Consider the following 19,431-nt stretch of genomic DNA (forward strand, 5'->3'; position numbering starts at 1 on the left):
GTCAGACTTGGAGACCACTGGAGGAAGTACAATCCTTGTCATGTTGATGTCCATATTATATACAGAAGATAAAAAACTGTGGCTTCGAGACAATATTACGGAACAAATAAGTAATCAGACTAACTACTAATTAGTGGTAGTTATGAACACACAGTTATGAACACTCAGTCTGAACTATTAATTGCATCCTATCTTTAATTAGTTACTAGGTGAGCAAAATATGAGTTTAAGACTTTGTTCAATGTTAGTATTAAATACAAACAGTGGTTTAGAACACTGAAACATTGTTCAGACCTGAGCTCCACATTGGAAAGAACACAAATCCTCCCATGATAGAGCCAAACTTGAGTCACCCTTGCAGCTAAGCCATGCCAAGCTGCAAGCTACAGCTTGAAGTATGCTGAAATCAGGCCAAAACTTTTCCCATTTTATTTTTTTATCTCAAGCGCCTCCCCATCAAATGTCAGCTGATAAAGAGAACGGGAAGAGACCTTAAGGTCCTGGCAGGTTCACAGAAGTTGCAATATATTAACAGGTATTTTGAACAATTTTTGTTGTAAAGATATCTATGACTATGCAGACAGCTTGTCTCTGGGTGTTGACGAAAGCAGAATAGTGTGCCGACCTGATTTCCTTTGTGCCATGAAAAATTATAGAAATTGAATCAAAAGCCATTTAAAGCTTTGTGTGATCCACACCACTTAGATGATATCCCATTGATGTATAATGGGACAGGAGGTAACAGGTTTGTGTATAAATGACATTCCATGTTACATTCAAAGCCCACTAAAAATGGTCTCTGAAATGTATTTTCTCTTTCTCTGTCAACAGAGAAGATGCAGTTATTTAATGAGTTACAGAAATCTCTTTGTATGGCAACTCCATTCTGCTCAGTGATCCAGGACCTCAGGCAGAGAGGCTTTTCCTGGATTTCTGCCCGAGCCTGGGTTGTGAAACTGAATGAGTAAGACAGTATCATCACTAGGTGTGCACTTGTTATACATCAATTTATGCAGGCGGAGACTCTGTGTCTATAGCTGTGGGGATTATTCTTCATTTGGTAGTCAAGACATGAGAATGGCTTGAGGTGGGAAGTTAAGCTGGGATCTCACTCTTTTTTTTTTTGCTATTGTAAGAGCAAGTAGGATAAATGCAGTCCTGATGCACTGGGGAGAGAATGGGAATCTTTAACTGTGACTTCAGTTAGTGGTAGCAGATCTCACATCCATGGTATCAATTTTGATCTTTGAGATTCCATTGTAAATCCAGGCCTAACAGTTATCTCCATGGGACACAAAAGCATTGCATTGCTGCAAGACAAACATAAATAAGAAGGGGAAAAACCAATTTCTGATATCTGTTCTCAGCCTTGCCAAAAAGCTTTTGTGTGGCTGCAAGTGAACAATATTCTCCACACCTCAGCTGCGCTCTATCATGCTCTTGTTTGCTGGTGGGGTATGAACTTTTTGGATAGCAGCCCCACACTTACCACTCCTAGTCAGCAAGGTGTGGGCAGAGGGCAAATAGACAACACAGATTTCAGAGCATTTCAGACAGCAAAAACTGGAGTTCGACAAGCTGTGTGCATCTGTGCAGCCTGCTGAGTTCTGTGGGTGTTTATAATCAGCAGATCCAGGCTGATACTTCTCACCTCTGAAACTCAGATGAGAATCTGGCCAGCAACCTCTAACCAGCAACCAGGCAAGTGCGGCTGTGGGGAGAGCTCTCCTGAAGAAGTTAACAAAGTCTGCATTTTAATTATAACATTTATGTTAACTAACCTGTTCAACCAGGCCAGAATGTTTCCAGCAGGCATAGGACATATTAATAATCATCTCACAGAGCCAAAACCAAGAAATGCAGCATGCGTCACTACAAAGAGTGCTTTCATGTTGCTTGTGATGTAGACCACAAAGGCTTGGGTCCTGTAGGCCCTTTGTTAGGCAAATCCCTCAAATGAATTATAAAGCAGTTTTGAAATATTTTTTTGACATGTGTCATGAAAACACAGGCTGGTCCTCTCAGAAACATCTTTGGTTCTTTTTAGTTGCCCTTTCAGGTGAAAAGGGGAGGAGAAATTGTTAATAAACCAAAAGACAGGTTATTCTGCTTTCCTGCACTGCACTCTGATCATCTGTCCATCTAATAATTTCATTTTTGAAACAACTTTCCCTAATATTTCTTCCTCTGAACAGTTTCAGTAGACTCCACGGTGCTGTAAACAGGACATGTTTGACAGTGCTTTGCAGATGAGCCGTTCCATGTTGCTAGTAGCCAGTGGCAAAAACCTCTCTTAGCAGAAATCTACAGCCCTTAGCATAAAGCAGGATTATGTGTAACTAAAAAATAGTGAATAGGAATAAAAAGTAAAGATGTCAATATTTAAGTGAAGAACTCAAAGTGTTACCAGATGAAGAGATAATATCCAAATAATTTTTTGCTAACGAATTCTAGCTTAGGTAGAGCAGCTACTATGCAGAGATCCCTTCAATTCTGTAGCCACCACAGTTTCGAAAGAAATGACAAGGTATTTGGCAAACTTTTCAGGAAGGACTTGGTGCTTTGGGAGTGTCAATTTCTAAGAGGACTTTTGGATAACTTTTGACATCTGAGGTGACTCATAGAATCACAGAATCAACAGAACGTTAGGGATTGGAACTCAGGTACTTTTACTGTAAATCTTCTCTGCTTGGCTACTTGACAGGTGATTCTTCATGGCAATGGTAACGAGAAGAAACCTGTGTTTCAGGAGCAGCTTCTCTATTCCTGAAATGTTCAGGAGTTACAAGCCCACTTCTTTGGGTCTGGATCTCCTCAAAATGATCTACTGATCATGATTTTTAGGCAAGACAATTATAACTATCAGATAGAGAATTTTAACAGAATGCCTCCTTTCACAGAGCAGGGCAACTCAGCTTGTCTAGGTCTTAACATTCATAATATTTTGCTGATAGAATTAATATAAAAAAACTAATGACAGGACCCTGGTTAGTCAGGCTTAGCACCGTACAGAATCCTCCATCTCCAAAGGGCTTCTGACCTAAAAAGAAAATCGCTGAGGGAGGAGGAAGTATTTTTGTTTCTATTTTTTGAAGGAGGAAAGGCAGACTTGACAAGTTTGATGATGCCCCTAATGTCCCCAGATGAGCATCCAGGCACCTTTTCTGTTCAAGTTTCTGAGCTCAGGGAATGGGTCTGCTTGTGAGTGGCCACTGATGTGCCCTAAGTTTTTTTGCTTTTAATACTCACATTTCTAAACACAATACCTAAGGCTCAGTTTGTAGCACGTCTGCTGTTACACCAGCTGAGATAAGACTTCAGGGGGCAGCTAATTCACTGCTCCACAGCTACCTGGCAGCAGACAGCTAATCAAGCCTCCGATATGGAAATGTAGATTACAAGATCTCTTCCATCAAAGCCCTGTGACCCTGGAACCCTTTTGCTACACCTTATCCTTGATTTTAAGCTAGTGTTTGAAGATACTTATATCTGGTTTTAACAGTTTAGTTTATAATCTCTTCTGTGTTGCCTTCCACCATTTTCTGTTCAAAAGGTTTTATTTATTTGAATCTTCGGTGTGGAAGAGTTATTTCTGTAATTTAAACAAGTTAATTTTTTAGCCCGACCACACTGAAAGTGACATTTTCCTGCTGGTATGCCAAGGGTGGAAAGGCTAGGCTTTGTCTTTGGCATTTTGTTCAAGGCATGAATTTACTGCAGCACTTAGTGTGAATTGTTTAGTGAGCTCTATCAACCTATCCTGAAGTATTTTATTGCAAAATAATTTTCAGGAGCTGCCAAGATGTAAACACAGTGAGAGACTAAGCACCCATTGGATCTCTTACTTTTGTTTTCTGCAGTGCTTGATCTTTGACTATGAAAACCTGACTGGCGGTGCTTACCTGAAACAGCTCAGCATGTCTGAAAGGTAACTGGTTCTGTCACTTTCTCACAGAACATGTGAGGGTAAAGGATCTTAGGTGTGGGATATAACATTGTAGCAAATATTAGCAAGGACTAAAGAGAAAAATTGTGGAAACTCTCTCTCACTTGGAAATAAACCAGCACCCTGCACTTTCAATGCCCTGAGTGAAACCGTGACTGCCCTGAAACTAGCTAAAATTTCGTATTTATTTCAGCTAGGATGACACCTCTGTGCTTATGTTAAGATAGGCTTCTGTTCATAAAAAAGACTTACCTTTGCAGGTAGGTGGTGTTGTCCATGTTCCATTTTCTAAGCAAATGCTCCGCAGGGGCCCCTCCAGCATGTACCCACTGTAGCATGAATAGGTGACCATGTCTCCATATTGATAGAAGCTACCACGAATCAGAGCATTCTCTGTGTGAGCTGGGGGGCCGCAAGATATCTCTAAACAAAAGAAATAGCCCAGAGTCTGGTGAGCTGCAATGCCCACAAAATATAGTTTTTAACCCTGCACATAGCGCTTTGCACAAAGGACCTGGGATGTGCCAGAAGCAGCACTGGTGGGAAATCAGTAAGTAGGATTTCTTCATGGTGCAGACACTCACAGGGAGAACCTGTATGTACACCCAGTGAGCAGGGACATGGCCAGGAACAGCAATTTTAGGTAATGTAATGCTCGCTATACCCCACCAGATAGACCAGAAACTTTCAGATGGTCCTGGGATACAACTGAGACTCTGTTTGTGGAGTGAGGATATGTCATGATCTGAACTGAACAATATCACTTGCAAGAAGCCAAAAGGCTTTCAGACATGCCTGCAAAAGGACATAATGCCTTTTTTCAGTGTCAATAAATACAATAAAAGCCAGCACCTCTCCTTACAACCCTCGTCTCATCACCCATAATTTTTCAGGAATAATTCTCAGGATATTTAGGGTATTCAACAACGAATCCCAGTGCCAGTGCTTGCAAAAGATAAATGGAGAAGAAGATTACAGTAGGGCCTAGTAGGTAGCAGGACAAATGCTCTTGGGGCATCAACCCACACAGACATATTCTGGATGCTTTTAAAGAAACAACTCTGTTAGAAAAAAAGAAGAAATAGCTCTTCTGTAGAGCTTCTTAGGTTGCCTTTATGTGCCTGTATCTCTCAGAGTGACCCACCTCTCCAAATGGCAACAACAGACAAAAGCTCGCATCTTCCAGAACAACTGCATGTAGGCAGAGAGCTCTGCTGACACATCTGCGCTGTCACGCTCCTGTGTGATATCACTGTAGTCACCAGTGCTCTGGAAAGTACCAAGCCCCTATGGAACTGCACCTTATGTACTTACTTTCACACTTAGCTGTTGCTGGAGTCCAGGTCTCATCAGCATTACAGGTGATCACAGACTGCCCTTTCAACTGGTAGCCTTCCCTGCACCTGATGGATATATTCTGACCAACGTAAAAATCCACCTCAGACAGAAGGGCATTCTCTGGGATTACGAAAGGCACAGGACAAGGGTTTGCTGTTCAAAGAAAGAGTGTGAGGAAAAAGGAGAAGGGAGGAAAAGGGATGGAAAGAAGAGAACACTTTAGAATAGTTTCTGCAAATTTCAAAATCAAATCATATTAAAAGCAATAGAAATGTATGCTGCACACAACTCCAATTTGCAATTCGATGTAAAGTTATGAGATTTAGGTCATAAAATAATAATAAAAGGTTTGATTCTCTGCTGTCACGTCTTGCTACCATACTCTATTGATGCCAGTAGAATACATACTAAGGACTTAAGTGGGGAATATCCTACTTGTCACTATCAAACCATTCTCTGTTGTGCTTCCTGATAGCCATAACCTTACTACATGAAAGAGCCAGACCTATCCTACTTCTTGTTCAGAGACACCCATGAAGTCCAACCTCCTTCTCAAAGGAAGGCCAACTAGGTCAGAGGTTTCTCTGGGACTGACCAACTGAAATTTGACTATCTCCAAGGATGGAGATTTCATTATTTCTCTGGGTCCCTGTTCCTCTGTTTGACTGCTATGATGGTGAAACGTTTCTTCAAATACTTAATTGGAATTTCCTTTGTTGCAGCTTACATCCATTGCCTCTCATCCTAACACTGTGCTCCTCTGAGAAGTCTGGCTCTTTTTTGTTACATCCTCCCAACAGTCAATTGTAGACAATTAAGTCTCCCTTTTGCCTTCTCCTGCAAACTTTTCTCTCACCTGCTCCTCATATATCAAGTGTTTGACTACAATTGACTCAATTTTGTGTCGGCTTTCCAACTGAAGAGAGCTGTGCAGAACACAGCTCATCCTTTTACTGTCGCAAAAACATACTCAGACAAGCTAATGCTTTAACATGTCTCAGTAAATACTCCCTTTGTTCCTCTGTAAAAAGGGGATGCACATCAACAAAAGTCCCAATGGAGGCCAAACCAATTTTTTAAATTACAAGTGACAAATTCTGCTCATAGCCACTCCAGAAGAAATTACAGTACAATTCCATAAAGATCTGCAGAAGTTGCTCTCCTTTACTGACAGTTTAAATGAAGAACAGTCTAGCCTTTAGTGCTCGCAAATTGAGAACACTTTTTCATTAAAAAGCAAACACACACGTTTACAGAGAGGCAAGGGATTACTCCATCTTCCATCTCTTGTGCACTCAGCTGCCGATTGCCCTTCCAAGCTGTATCCCCTTTCGCAGAAATATGATATTGTACTGCCAACTGTATTGTTTTCATAAATTGCCTTCCCATTCAGCAAGGAAACTGGAACTTTGCATCTGGTCTCTGCAAAGGAAGACGACTCATTAAGTCAGCTTGGTATTAGACCTGGCCTTCTAGCAATTCTTGAATTACTGACATAATATGTTTAAAGTAGCAGCCACAGACTAATAGATGAAAAGCATTACAGGAGAGTACAGCAGCTTTGGGAAGGAACTGTAGCCAAGCTAGGGAAGGAGCTCCTCCCAGTGACAGAGAAAAGCCACAGCCACATTTTTCAGGTCAGCAACATGTGCTGTGGAGGAGAGGACACATTTATCACTTCCTACTGGGATCACTGGGGCAGAACATGTAGAACACTGAGACATACCCCAGTAAACTTGCAGCCCTTTGCACCTTCCTTTTCACCTGACAAGAAATACCCAATGAGATGCCGGATGGGTTTGGTGCAAGATGCTGACACTTTGATTACTAATTGCTCCCCTCAGGATATTCAGCTGTGTTTCTGAATGCAGCAGGCAGACAGTCCAACCTGGGTTACCACTGCTACGTAAGAGACTCAGTTATGCATCCCATTTTCTATTTGATTTTCCTAAGTGATCTGTATAATGGGATGACTGAAGATTAACCTATCAGACATACACATAGCCGTCAGGCAAAAAGAGGAGTAGAGCTGGTGAAGCAGCTGTGCTCAGCCTTCTTCAAGATGGTCTCTTGACATATATTCAGCACTGCTAGTGTGTGGCTTTTCCTAGGTGCCTGGCTAGATACTGAAGACCTCCTCTCTGATATGGATGTCCCCTATCAACTTTCCAGTTTGCTACTGCAAAGAATCTATGGCACTGTAGTGCACAGCAATCTGTGCATTGTGTGGTTGCCCATAACAACCAAGAATCTGATGGTCCCTAGCCCTCAGGTAGGTTTCATGGCCCTAGTGAGAGGAAGCTAATACCTGCCTTGAGTGGAAGATCATTATCTGTCTTACTTTAGAGAAGCTCTCACAGCGCACTGGTCCCCTCTGAATCTGTGTGTGCAGCTGGACATGGAGACATCAACACGTCAGCTCCAGGTAAGAATGCCAGGTGCAACTACGAAAAGCAAGCAGGATGCTGGGTCTAGAGTCCAGCTTGGGAGACCTGAGGTGCATGCAGCAGGGACAAGAATGTCCTGAAAGGAAGTATGATGGGCAAGAAATAAACTAGAGTGGTTCTGAGAGGAAAGGAAAAGTGTGAAACACACAATTTGTATTTTCATGCCAAAGAGGCCAGGAATGGAGAACACTCAAACTTAAAAGTTAATGATACTGAAATTTAGCAAGCTTCTATATACTTTACATTTTTAACTGAGTCATTCAACAATATTTGCTATCTGTTCAAGCTTGGGATCTTAATTTTTTGTTCTCTCTTTTTGCTTGACAGCCTTGTTTCCACCCACTACTGCCCAATCCATATGACACAGAGAGTTCTTGCTGGGGACTCACTCTGCTTTGTGTCATGAGCAACAGGACCTACTAAGGGAGCACATGAAAGCTACGATTTGCAGAATGGTACACATCATGGTGTTTGTTCATGTGAGGAGTGTGGAGGTTAAAGGCTGAGCTGCTGAGACTGTCCTTGAGGTTCAAAGTTCAGACAAAGAACATCAACTTAATGGTTGACTACAGAAGGCTGTGGGAGAAAAGTCACTTGTTCTCACTTTTCATCATCCTTTATTAGGGGTTTGATTTTCTGAGAAGGCAAGTAATCTAATTTCTCATTAAGCTTGTTAAACTGCAGATTAAAACCTTAGGAAAAACAATGTCTAAGCTCTTTCTGGCTTGGTAACAGGCAGTGCTCCTTGTGACACATTTCATTTTTCAGGCACAATTTTTAATGCACATTACAGAATAATTTCCTGAAAGCAGCTCAATCCCTGGATCATATGATATGTATGCATAAGGGAGGACCTATTGCTTAATCCAGATTGGAATGTGCCATGCCATGAAACCAAACAGTTACCTTCACACAATGGCAAGGGTCTACTCCAGCTCCCATTGGCAAGACATGTGATATTCTGGGGCCCAACGAGATGGTATCCAGAGTTGCACACAAAGGTTACATTACTTGTGTATGTGTTTCCTGTAGAAATGGCCTCTGCTTTTTCTATTGAGGGATGCAGCCCACAAGTAATTCCTAGGAGAGGAGAAAACTTTTTTGTTTTATACAGACAACAAAGGCCATACTGTCTGTCTGTTACACACTGACAGCCCTGTTCACACGGTGAATTAATGGAAAGATGGGAAGAAAGAAGCTGTGAAGTATTATATAGAGAAGGGTTATAAAATACCATGCCTCCCCTCTCTCCTGCGCTTCAGGCTGCAGATACCCGAGAGAGAATGTGCCTGAATGTATCTAATGGTGGTGTAAGCTACGAGGTGTGTTCAGTCAAACAGAGTGATCCAGAATATTTCTTCTGAGCAGGTCAGAGACAGTGCAAGGTGATCTCAAGATGTTTCCAGGTAAAGTTACAGTAGCTTAGAAAGGTCTTGCCCCCTGTCCTGCACATACTGTGCAGCAAATTGGTCAAAGGTGAGACAACAGAATGCAAGAGATAGGACTAAAATATCTCCATGAGAACCTGGGAAATAGTTTATTGGTAAAGACTATAAAATCTTGGCATTTGATTTATAAGCTGTGTCAAAAAAGTAATAAATTCTTCCTTCCATGCTTCCAAAATTAATCACCTTCTGCTGCACAGAGAGCCAAGATTTGATCTTAAGAAGCAGACTCTTGATTTCCAGAGTGGCCAGGATATATTAGCATTGGCATGACAGAGATGAACCATCCCAGCACACAATGTCCAAGGCCCTGCACACTACAATGCAAGGCAAATCAAATACAGCAGGCCACACTTCCTCCCCTACTGACCTGAGCATGACTTTATGCTTGTGCAATTTTAATGTGCCAGAAGGAGCTCCCTTCAGGTCAGAGAGGAACCACCAAGGAGAACTTCTCTGCAGGCTTTTCCTCTGGCTCCTCCTGTTATAGCCCTCCAGCTGGAGGGGGAAACTGGGAGGAAGCCAGCAAATGCACTCTCTCAGTTTGTTCCCTGGCTATTCTGGAAAACTGCCACCACATTGCTACGATTGCTACTTACGTGTGCATGAAGGGGCGGAGGGGCTCCACTTTTTGTCAACGTGGCAAATCCTTCGGCTTGGTCCCTGTAGCTCAAAGCCAGTGTCACAGTTGTAAAAAACCTCACTGCCAAACAGGAACTCCTCTCCCTGAACAGATCCATTTTCTATCACGTCTGGGGGTCCACAGGATACTCCTGTAACATAAGGAATACATTCCAATCAGACATAACACATATGGCCTGCCCTGTTCACAGCTCCTCCACAGGTTTTATTCTGAGAAACAGAAACAGCACAGCATTTATCTGGGCATTCCCATATATTTGCCACTGAGTAGCAGAACAGTATCATGCTTGGTGCTTCCAGTTCCTGCTAAAAGACAAAATTTATGGTGGCTGTGCTGGCAGCAAGCCTCAGGAAATTCCACTTACAACCAACAGCTGAAATCCGTGTGTTTAAACAGACAACTCCTATTTTGGCACTGCAGTCAGTGGGCATCAGCCATCTCATAGAAGTGAAGTACCTTTGAGAATGAGTATCCATAGAGTTACATTTGAGGATGCTAAGTACCTGTGACTCACGGCAACTGATGTTTTCAGAGTTCCTCAGTAAACCTAGAAATCAGGATCTCAAGTGTCAGAACTATTTAAACCTGGAAGCTGTCTGCACAGCTTTCTAAGGGATACAGGAGCAAGGCAGAAAGGTGTAGTGATTTCCTTCACGCTATTACCTGCACACACCAGCAATTCTGCTGCTTTTACAGGCTGTTATCAGTCATCAGTGGTACTTACCAAAATTTTTTACGCAAATGAAGACAACATGAGTTATAAAGCAAAATGAGCATTACTGTTTTCTGTTGTATAAAATCACCCTTGATCAATTTTAAGTTATAAACTCAGGTGGAACATACTTCTGCACACCGGCACTGTGCCACTCCAAAGCTTGTCTTCTTGGCAAGTCCGTTCTGCATCACCCTGTGAAACATAAGAAAATGCTCAAAGAAGAACTTTACTTAGTAAACTCTTTTCTCCCATCAACTCTAGTATCCAACAAGCCCAGGATGTTTTCCCTCCATGTACAACGCATGTAAAGAGATGTTAAATGTTACAGTCCAAATCTCCTAGCAGAGTTTAGGGTAGAACTTCTTCCTGCAAAGTGACAGGTATTGTTTATAAACCAAAAGTCTGTGGGGCCAGTTAGTCAGCTCTCCTGTCCTCCCCTGGAGTATCATCTTTCTTGTCAGTTTTACCATTCTAGTTCTCAGGAATGTGTTATGACAACAAATTTTCTCCTTTCAGGATCCACTTACAGAGAATCTAACTACCATTTTTTTCAACAACAGTACCAGCTTGTGTTTTATAAATGTAACATACTGATTTTGACCACATTGCAAACTCATTCTTTAAATTTGCTTAAAAACAATGCTATTTCTTTCTTACGTAGAGGCTTTATAGCCAGTCTAATAGTCCTGGATTTATTTCTTATCTTCTTCCAAGATGTGGAAAACAACATCTAAATCTGTGCCTTGAAGTAGTGTACTTTTGTTACAAAGCAAACCCATCGACAAGGGAGGCTGTTTGGCATGGGTGTTGTATGGTATCACACCCGATGGATGGACTTTGATTCTCGAATGGAAAAAAGCAGGACTTCTCTTCAACAGCAATGAAACTGACACTAGGTGGCGAAGCTGTAAGATAAAGCCTTGGAGGACTTTTTACTGTATGAAAACACTGGCTTTTTGCCTCCAAAAATTAGTCGAAGCAGCAATTCTACCTAACTGTCTGAATACCAACCCATGCGTCCATCCCCAGTCATATTACATAAGTGGAAATGTAATGCAAATTAAATTTATTGTTACCTGAGCATTCCCTAAACTCTCCTTATTTTTATACTGAGTGACTGAGTGAATTCACGCCTAATAGAGTGAATTCACATGCATGAGTTTCTTAATTTATTATTGGTGTTATGACAGTACAAAGTAAGCACAATCCTGCATTCTGCTTGTTACTCGCAAAGACACAGTGTTAAGAGTCAGTCTCTGTCCTGGAGATACCTCACTACCTCATGCCTCTGGATGTGACTGTGCCTTACTCTGCCTTCACCTGGGGATGGTGGAGGCCATGCTGTACCTCACCAACATGCTTTCATTTCTGAATTCACTGCAGCTTTTGAAAACACACCTGAGGCAACTCTGAGTTGGCTTGCTTGAGTCCTGATAATGGGACAGCAGTGCTGCTCCAGAGCTCAGGAGGGGATAAGAGCCCAATGCTCAAAATAAAAACAATGGGCAAGAAAGAATTTTGTTCCCTTCTCTACCAAAGAATAAAGCTGCCATTGAACAGTTAGGAATCTCCTTGAATTAATGAAACAAGACATATCACTTTCATACCATTTAGCAATGTCATAGAGCTGAGGGCAGTGGAGTTTATCAGGAGCTTTGAGTCTGAAAGGCCCAATGCAGCAGAGATAATGCTTGGGACATTATGAAGTTAAGGGAACAATGCAGACTAACTCAGGCCAGAGAACCAGTTCAAGAGAGCAATACGTGAGAAATTAATTCTTCCACGATTTATGGTCAGAACCACATATAATGCTGTACTTGCAGAGGGCTGAAAAGAGCCTTCAGCTAAAAAACAAAACAAAATAAAACAAACCCACAACATTGAGAAGTATCTGTTGAACATGTATCTCTGAACAGGATGCTTATATTTGCTTCAATTACACCCCTAGATCATTCAAGGACCAGGAGCATTCTACAACCTACAACAGCAGATACCCAGCTTCCGTGGCAGTTAAGGGACTACATCAACATGGACCAGACATAATACATTCCCACAGTTGTCACATAAAAACTGAAAATTACCACTAAGGGTTTAGAGTGCTGGAGATTTGAGCTTGCTTACTTGTAATTCATAGCCAGAATCACATTTATAAAGAATCACATCTTTGTAACTGTATTTAGTGCCAACCAGAAATCCATGCTCTGGAAGCTCTGGGGTCCCACAGGACACAGGAATGCAGATGTCGTCAGAAAATGAGGGCACCCAAATGCCACTCTCCTGAAAAATAAATGTAATTAGAAGTGCGAAGGAATCACTTTAATTCATAGCTAAATTAAAATATCATATCTAAATGTAATAACTAAATGCCACCTAAATGAAAAAGTCAGGAAAATCATATTAGAAGCATCCAAAGGCTGTGGGTGTACAGATGTGGCTAATGTAATGATATCTCTACAATCCTTAATAAAACTCAGTAATTTAATTAATACATTGAAGATGTCAACATAGACCGGGGCTCAGCTTTGGCACCAATGTTCAGCTTAGACTTATAATACAGAAGGAACAAAAAGTACATGGTGAAACAGAAGCTCGGAAGAGCAAGTTCACTTGTACAAGGTCACCTAATAGCTCAGGGAGCACACCAGGAGAAGAATGAAAGCTACAGAAGCCTGATTCTGTGTTCTGCACTTCTCTCCTGGCTGAATATCTAACACCATGACTAAGTGTCTCAGCTATCTTCCGATACTCTCTAAGGGAAGTCTGATACATGCAGAGACACGCATCAAACACACCATCTCCACTTACACAGATCTTTGAAACAGCAAAATAAGGGGAAAACCTTTCCTTAGGAAGTGCTGATTCTGCAAAAACATGCATGCTCAGCTTTTCTCTTATGAGCAGATTTACTGACTTTAAGGAGTCTATTTACAAGCTTAAGTCAAGCTTGTCCACAGCCAATATGACAGGAGGTTACTAGCAGAACTGATGAGGATGTTTGCTCTTTAACATACAGAGGATTCAAGTTTCTGCAGCTGCACAGTGGATTTAAATGTGCACTGCCTGTTATTCTGGAGAAAAAACACACTGCACACAATCCTCAAAATATATTAGAAATCTTGGACATAATTTTTTAAAATATTGGATATGATTTATTCCTGGAAATGTGATAAAAGGAATGCTTTTCTAAAGGACAGCATTGGTTTTCGATGGAAGAAGAAATTGATAATTTCTAGTTCTGGAAGTACATACATGGAAAACTAATAACTGCTCTTACTGGACAATAAGGAAAGCATATTATATTTTGTAGGACATGTTTTATTTTTTTTTATTTTGTTGTGTGCAGCAAAAGCTAACAAAGGCATGAAGAGGACTCTTGAATTCAACAAAGCCAGCAAGAGAAAATGGTGCAAAGAACACTATACCTTGCATGTAGATGTGCTTGCTCCCACCAGTGTATAGCCTTCTACACATGACAAAGTGATGTTTGTGTTCACAGTGAAATTGTTCCCAAGCACAATTACGTGGGTGATATTTGCTGGAAAGGGACACTTCCTGGGGCAACAGGAAATACTCTGAGGAGACCACTGTCCATCTTCTTGGCAAATGCATACATCCACCTCTGTCACCATTGTGTAGCCTTCCAGGCATCTGCAACACAGTATGAAGACCTGACCACAGAGACACAGCTAGGGATGAGCTAACCCTTATATTACAAAGTCAGCCATTTTTCAGCATTACTTGCTCATAAGCACACCTTGGGATTTCTCTCTTATTCTGAGGTAACCCTGTAAGAAGCATGCCTGGACTGAGTTTATTCTGTCGCAAGAGCTGGAACCTTCAGACTTCATCTACAGCTGCTTCATGCTGCTGCAGCACCACAGTGGAAACAAGTTGATGGCTTGTTTCCTCCAAGAGGGTACTGAATGCTTTATTGCACTGCCCTTCCTTTTGCAAGGAGGGTGTTTGGTTAGGTAAACAGTGTGTGAGCATCAAGCAATTCTAAAGATGGTATCACTTTCTTTCAAGAAAAAGCCAAGGCTTAGGCTGACCACAGGCCACTTGCTCAGAGATTTAAAGCTGATTTGTTCTGTTCCATACGGTGCTTCACCGAAAGCCACTCAACTGGTTTGCACAAGTGGATTCACCTGTAGGAATGCCGACACTATCACCCCCTTTGCCTTGTTACAGATGCATGGAAATGACTGATACTGTTAGATTTATCCACATACCACCTCCCAGTTCTGTCCCATACTATCATCTGCTTTTACTGCCAAAAAACCATCTTCCCTTCTGCCAAGGAATCCTTCACCTTGGAGAAAGAGATCTGCAGTGTGCATGCTTCACGAAATTAACAAAATCCCCTTTGTCTTGTATCTGATAAAGGAGAAGTTTGCATCAGCAACACTTGCTGACAGTGCAGTGTTGCAGTACAGAAAATGGGACAAGAGGGAGATCAGCCCTTCTGTGTTACAACTGGCACCTGAAGCAGGAGGAAGACATAAATGGAGTGCCAAAAGGGGAGAAAAATTGCACACCCTGCTGACTATTGCTGCCACCTGCTAAGAAAACTTGAATGTCCAGACCAGTGTTGCAGGAGGAGGAGACAGATGCAAAGGCGAATGGGAAACTAAAGGCAGTGGAGGAGTGCAGCCCAACAAGCTGAAATACCTTCCTGGAGTCTGACCGTGGTCCAAATAATATTTTACATGTGCACAGGAACATCAGCCTTGTCAATCTGAGCATGTGATAGGGCATAACGTTTTTCCAGGTCTTTTAAAAACTTATACTAACTGAGGGTGCATAAGCCTTCCATCTTCATTCCTTCAGAGACTTTACGGAAACAGAATGACAGCTTCATTCTTACCTGTACTGGACCTTGCTGCCATAGGTGTAAGTGTTTCCAAGAACCTCTGCATTTGGGACAGAAGGCGGAGGACCACAGCTTAAGAGCTCACAGCTTGGGTATGGCTTTTTCCAGACACCAGTCTCTGCACAAGTCAGTTCTGGACTCCCTCGCATTACAAAACCAGTCAAGCAGGTATAGATGATGGTGTTCTCATCTGCAGGGCTGCTCCCATTGATAAATGTGTTGGGGATGACCGGTGGAGAGCCACAGGAAATCTGTCCACAGAGAGGAAACCCAGAACTCCACTTGCCAGCTGCCTCACAGGTGACTTCAGAAGGCCCCAGCAGTTTGAAGCCTTCCAGGCATTGAAACTGGGCACTTTTCCCACAGCTGAAATCTGTACCAAGGATGACCCCATTCTGAATCTGTGGTGTAGGACACAGACAGGGTAGGCAAGATGGAAGGCTTCCACTCCAGGAGCCATTGGACAAACACTGCCGTAAAGGACTGCCCTGCAGCTCATAACCAGGGTAACACACATACTGGGTAAATTCCCCATAGGTAAAGCCTGAGCCATTCAAAAAGCCATGGGAGATGTCTTCAGGAGGTCCACAAATGACTGGCTCACAGTGTGGAGCTTCTGAATCCCAGGTACCATCACTTTGACAGGTAAGCGTAGACAGTCCTTGCAGGCTATATCCTTCATTGCAGTGATAGTGCACTTCTTTCTTAAAGCCAAAATCTGAGCCAATAATACTCCCATTGGCAAGAGGCAGTGGCACAGGGCAGGTCACAGCTTTGCAAACTGGAGCGACTCCACTCCAGCTTCCATTCGCAAGGCAGACTCTACTTCTGTCTCCATCTAACAGGAAACCTTCGTTACAGCTGTACTCAGTACGTCTCTGGAACGTGTAGTCCTCTCCAGTCACCTGACCATTCTCCAAAACTGGTGGAGGGCTGCAGGAAACAGGAATGCAAATCGGTTCATTGCCATCCCATTTCTGGTTCTCTTGGCACTTCCTCTCTGTGGGGCCATTTAACTGGTATCCAGGATCACAGTCATAGTAGACAACACTCCCATACGTGTAATTTTCCCCTCTTATGTTCCCATGCATAAGCTCGGTAGGTGAGTTGCATGTTATTGCTTTGCAGTATGGAGCAGTGTCACTCCACTGCCGACTTGGCAAACACAGTCGTGTGTCAGAGCCAACAAGTGTGAACCCTGCCTTACAGGTGTACTGCACTGCGCTACCGAGTGTGTTCTCTGTGAAATGTAAAAAACCATTCTCTGGAGGTGACAGGAAAGTGCACTCTATTGAAATGCAGGCAGGGGCAGTGCCGTTCCAAGTCCCATCTTCTTGGCAAGCTAGAACGGGGTTTCCCAGCAGCTCGTAGCCAGAGTAACATGTGTATAAAATGATAGTTCCAAATAAGAAAGTGGTGAGCTGCGTTGCACTGTCCTCCTTCAAGGAACTGTTGAAGCCTTTCAAATTGTCAGCCAGTAACATATGTGAAAGGGAGGGACTCTCTGTAACACTCCCTTGGTCAGAACGTCTTTCCCCATGTCTCACCTGCACGTACTCCCCAAAGTCAATGTGAGGAGGCAGGCCACAGTCTGTTGGGAGGCATGTTGGTGTGGAGCTAGACCAGCCTGATTCTTCACAGGTCTGCATGGCAAGACCAGACAGCTGGAAGCCTGGCACACAGCTGTAAATGACCATGGCCCCGTAGCTATAATCTGCACCCTCCACAAATCCGTTCTCGATGGGTTGAGGGGGAAGGCAGTTTATTGCTTTGCAGGAGGGAACCTCTGTACTCCACTCCCCTGTCTCTAGGCATCTCAGTGTTGCCTCCCCTTGGAGCTGGAAACCTCTGTCACAGGAATACCTAACAGTCTGCCCGTAATGGAAGTTTGTGCATGAGTATTTGCCATTAAGGATCTTCTTAGGCGCTGGGCATTGAATAGGTACGCAAGCTGGCCTTCCTCCAAGCCACTGGCCATCTTCTCCGCAGAGGATAGTTGTGTTCCCCATCAGTTCGAAGCCTGGTTTACATGTATAGAGGGCTGTGCTAAGGAAGGTGAGGCCCTGCACATCAACAATGCCGTTCTGAATTTCTTCTGGTTGGGGACACTCCACAGGAATACATTCTGGCAAAGGCAGGCTCCATGAGCCATCAGCCTGGCACCTGAGGGTAGACTCACCCTTCAGTAAAAACCCATCCACGCAGACATATTTCACAGTGCTGCCAAAACGAAGGGATGAAGTCAAGGGGTCACCAAAGGGGATGTATGGAGGTGCAGGACACTGTACAACCTTGCAGAAGGGAAATGAATCATTCCATTGTTGGGAGGGCAAGCATTTCAGTACAGAGGAGCCATGCAGAACATAACCCTCCTTGCAGGAGAACTGTACAACACCGACTTGGTGAGTCACTTCCCTCAAAACCAGATGGTTTTCTGCCAAAGGTGGTTCTGGACATTTTGCAGGCACACACCTTGGGCTTTGCTTTTTGCTCCATTTCCCAGACTTCTGACATGTCCAAGAAACATCTCCATTCAGCTCATAGCCTTCATCACAGAAAAATTCAACTTTGGAGCCCATATCAAAAGTTTCTCCCTTGGAGTAGCCATGCTGGATGGGTGGAGGTTTTCCACAGCTGAGGGGAACACAGGAAGGAGGTGATTCACTGTACCATTGCCGATTGGCTTGGCAGATAAACACTGAGCTCCCAACCAGCTGGTACCCAGACTCACACTGATAATTTGCCTGATTCTCAAAGAAGCGTCCAGTTGTTTCCTGCAAAACAGGTAAGACAGGGAAATGTCTGAAATGGAGATGCATGATTGAGGCAACAGGAGGCTGATTTCATTTCTTGTGTTCTCTTGCTCTAGCTTCTAGATTAATCTCAGACAGCAGTAATGGCTATCTGCAAAGGAAAGAATGCAAATAACTGACGCAGAATATCTTGCCTCAAATGATGCACTCTGCTGTCAGGAAATCTGAGAGTATCATTGAAAGAAAACAGAATATTCAAGGCTTAAAAGGTAAAAGGCATAAAATATTTCCTCTGCTTTCTCCCTTCCTGACCAAAGGTCAAATGATGTGTAGACAGGAAGACAAGAAAGAAATGGATCAGGAGAAGCTGCCATGAAATGTCCTGCTGTAACGATCCGTCAGCATACAGATGCACTCAAGACTGGAGCCTTCAGATGTACTACTACTAGATGTTTATAAGTGCCACACATGCAGCTGCAGAGTCTTGAGCAGGCAGCTGGGAAGCCCCTCAAAGTTGCAGGCTGAGCTCTGACTGAGGTATTAAAATAATCCTCTAACTGGAAGGAATACCTGGATGAGTAATACTACCTAAGGAGGACAATACTGAGTGACATGCATTAGTTAGAGGGTATATCTGTGTAGGACTCTGAACAGAAATTGTTGCTATTACTGCTGGAAGCCCATGTAGGAACCAGGATGAACCCCTCCTCCCCAATTTTTAGCAAATGCAGATGCCCTCCTGGCTAGATTTAAGGAAGGAGGGTGGTGTTCAGAAGAAACATGCTTTAAAAATTCAAAGTTAAATCTTTACAATAGTGTTTTTCATCTTCCTTACCACATTCTACCCTTGTGCATCGAAGCACAACACAGGTTATGGAGTTATTACAGGTTTCAGCTGCCGCAAGGAGATTTTTAACTTCAGGCATTGTTGCAATGTCATTTGATAAGGAAAGGGAAATTATGACTTCAGTGAAGAAGTGTGCTTGCAACGAAAGGAGAGAAATTATCCCAATATGATTTATCTATAGAAAATTAGATCTTTTTTCATAGCAATGAAAAGAGCAAGGCTTATAAACTGGCAGTAGTACTTCAAATGTCTCCAACCAGCACTGGAAAGCCAACCACGGACCAAACAAATGAAGAGTAAGACATTAAGGAAATAAATTGTTTGTCATATGGCATCTTGAATCTCCTAACTGAAAACCCACTTTAAGATACTAAATACCATGGAAGTATCCATGTTTTCCAGACATGATTCTGTGCAAATCCACCTG

At 42.8% G+C, this 19,431-nt stretch overlaps 1 protein-coding gene across 1 annotated transcript in view; it reads right to left on the bottom strand.

The window, feature by feature from the left end:
• Window positions 1–19,431, bottom strand: part of SVEP1 (sushi, von Willebrand factor type A, EGF and pentraxin domain containing 1) — a gene marked incomplete at its 5' end in the record, with an annotated part of 136,995 nt that overhangs the window by 10,907 nt on the left and 106,657 nt on the right. Inside the window, 9 exons of the mRNA XM_082075065.1 lie at window positions 4,199–4,369; window positions 5,261–5,437; window positions 6,533–6,706; window positions 8,638–8,811; window positions 9,776–9,949; window positions 10,663–10,726; window positions 12,656–12,811; window positions 13,957–14,182; window positions 15,399–18,178. Coding sequence (XP_081931191.1) covers window positions 4,199–4,369; window positions 5,261–5,437; window positions 6,533–6,706; window positions 8,638–8,811; window positions 9,776–9,949; window positions 10,663–10,726; window positions 12,656–12,811; window positions 13,957–14,182; window positions 15,399–18,178 — 4,096 coding nt within the window. The remainder of the gene's footprint in view (window positions 1–4,198; window positions 4,370–5,260; window positions 5,438–6,532; window positions 6,707–8,637; window positions 8,812–9,775; window positions 9,950–10,662; window positions 10,727–12,655; window positions 12,812–13,956; window positions 14,183–15,398; window positions 18,179–19,431) is intronic.

Source organism: Streptopelia decaocto (assembly GCF_964273445.1).
Source record: "Streptopelia decaocto genome assembly, chromosome: Z".
NCBI classification, from domain to species: Eukaryota; Metazoa; Chordata; class Aves; order Columbiformes; family Columbidae; genus Streptopelia; species Streptopelia decaocto.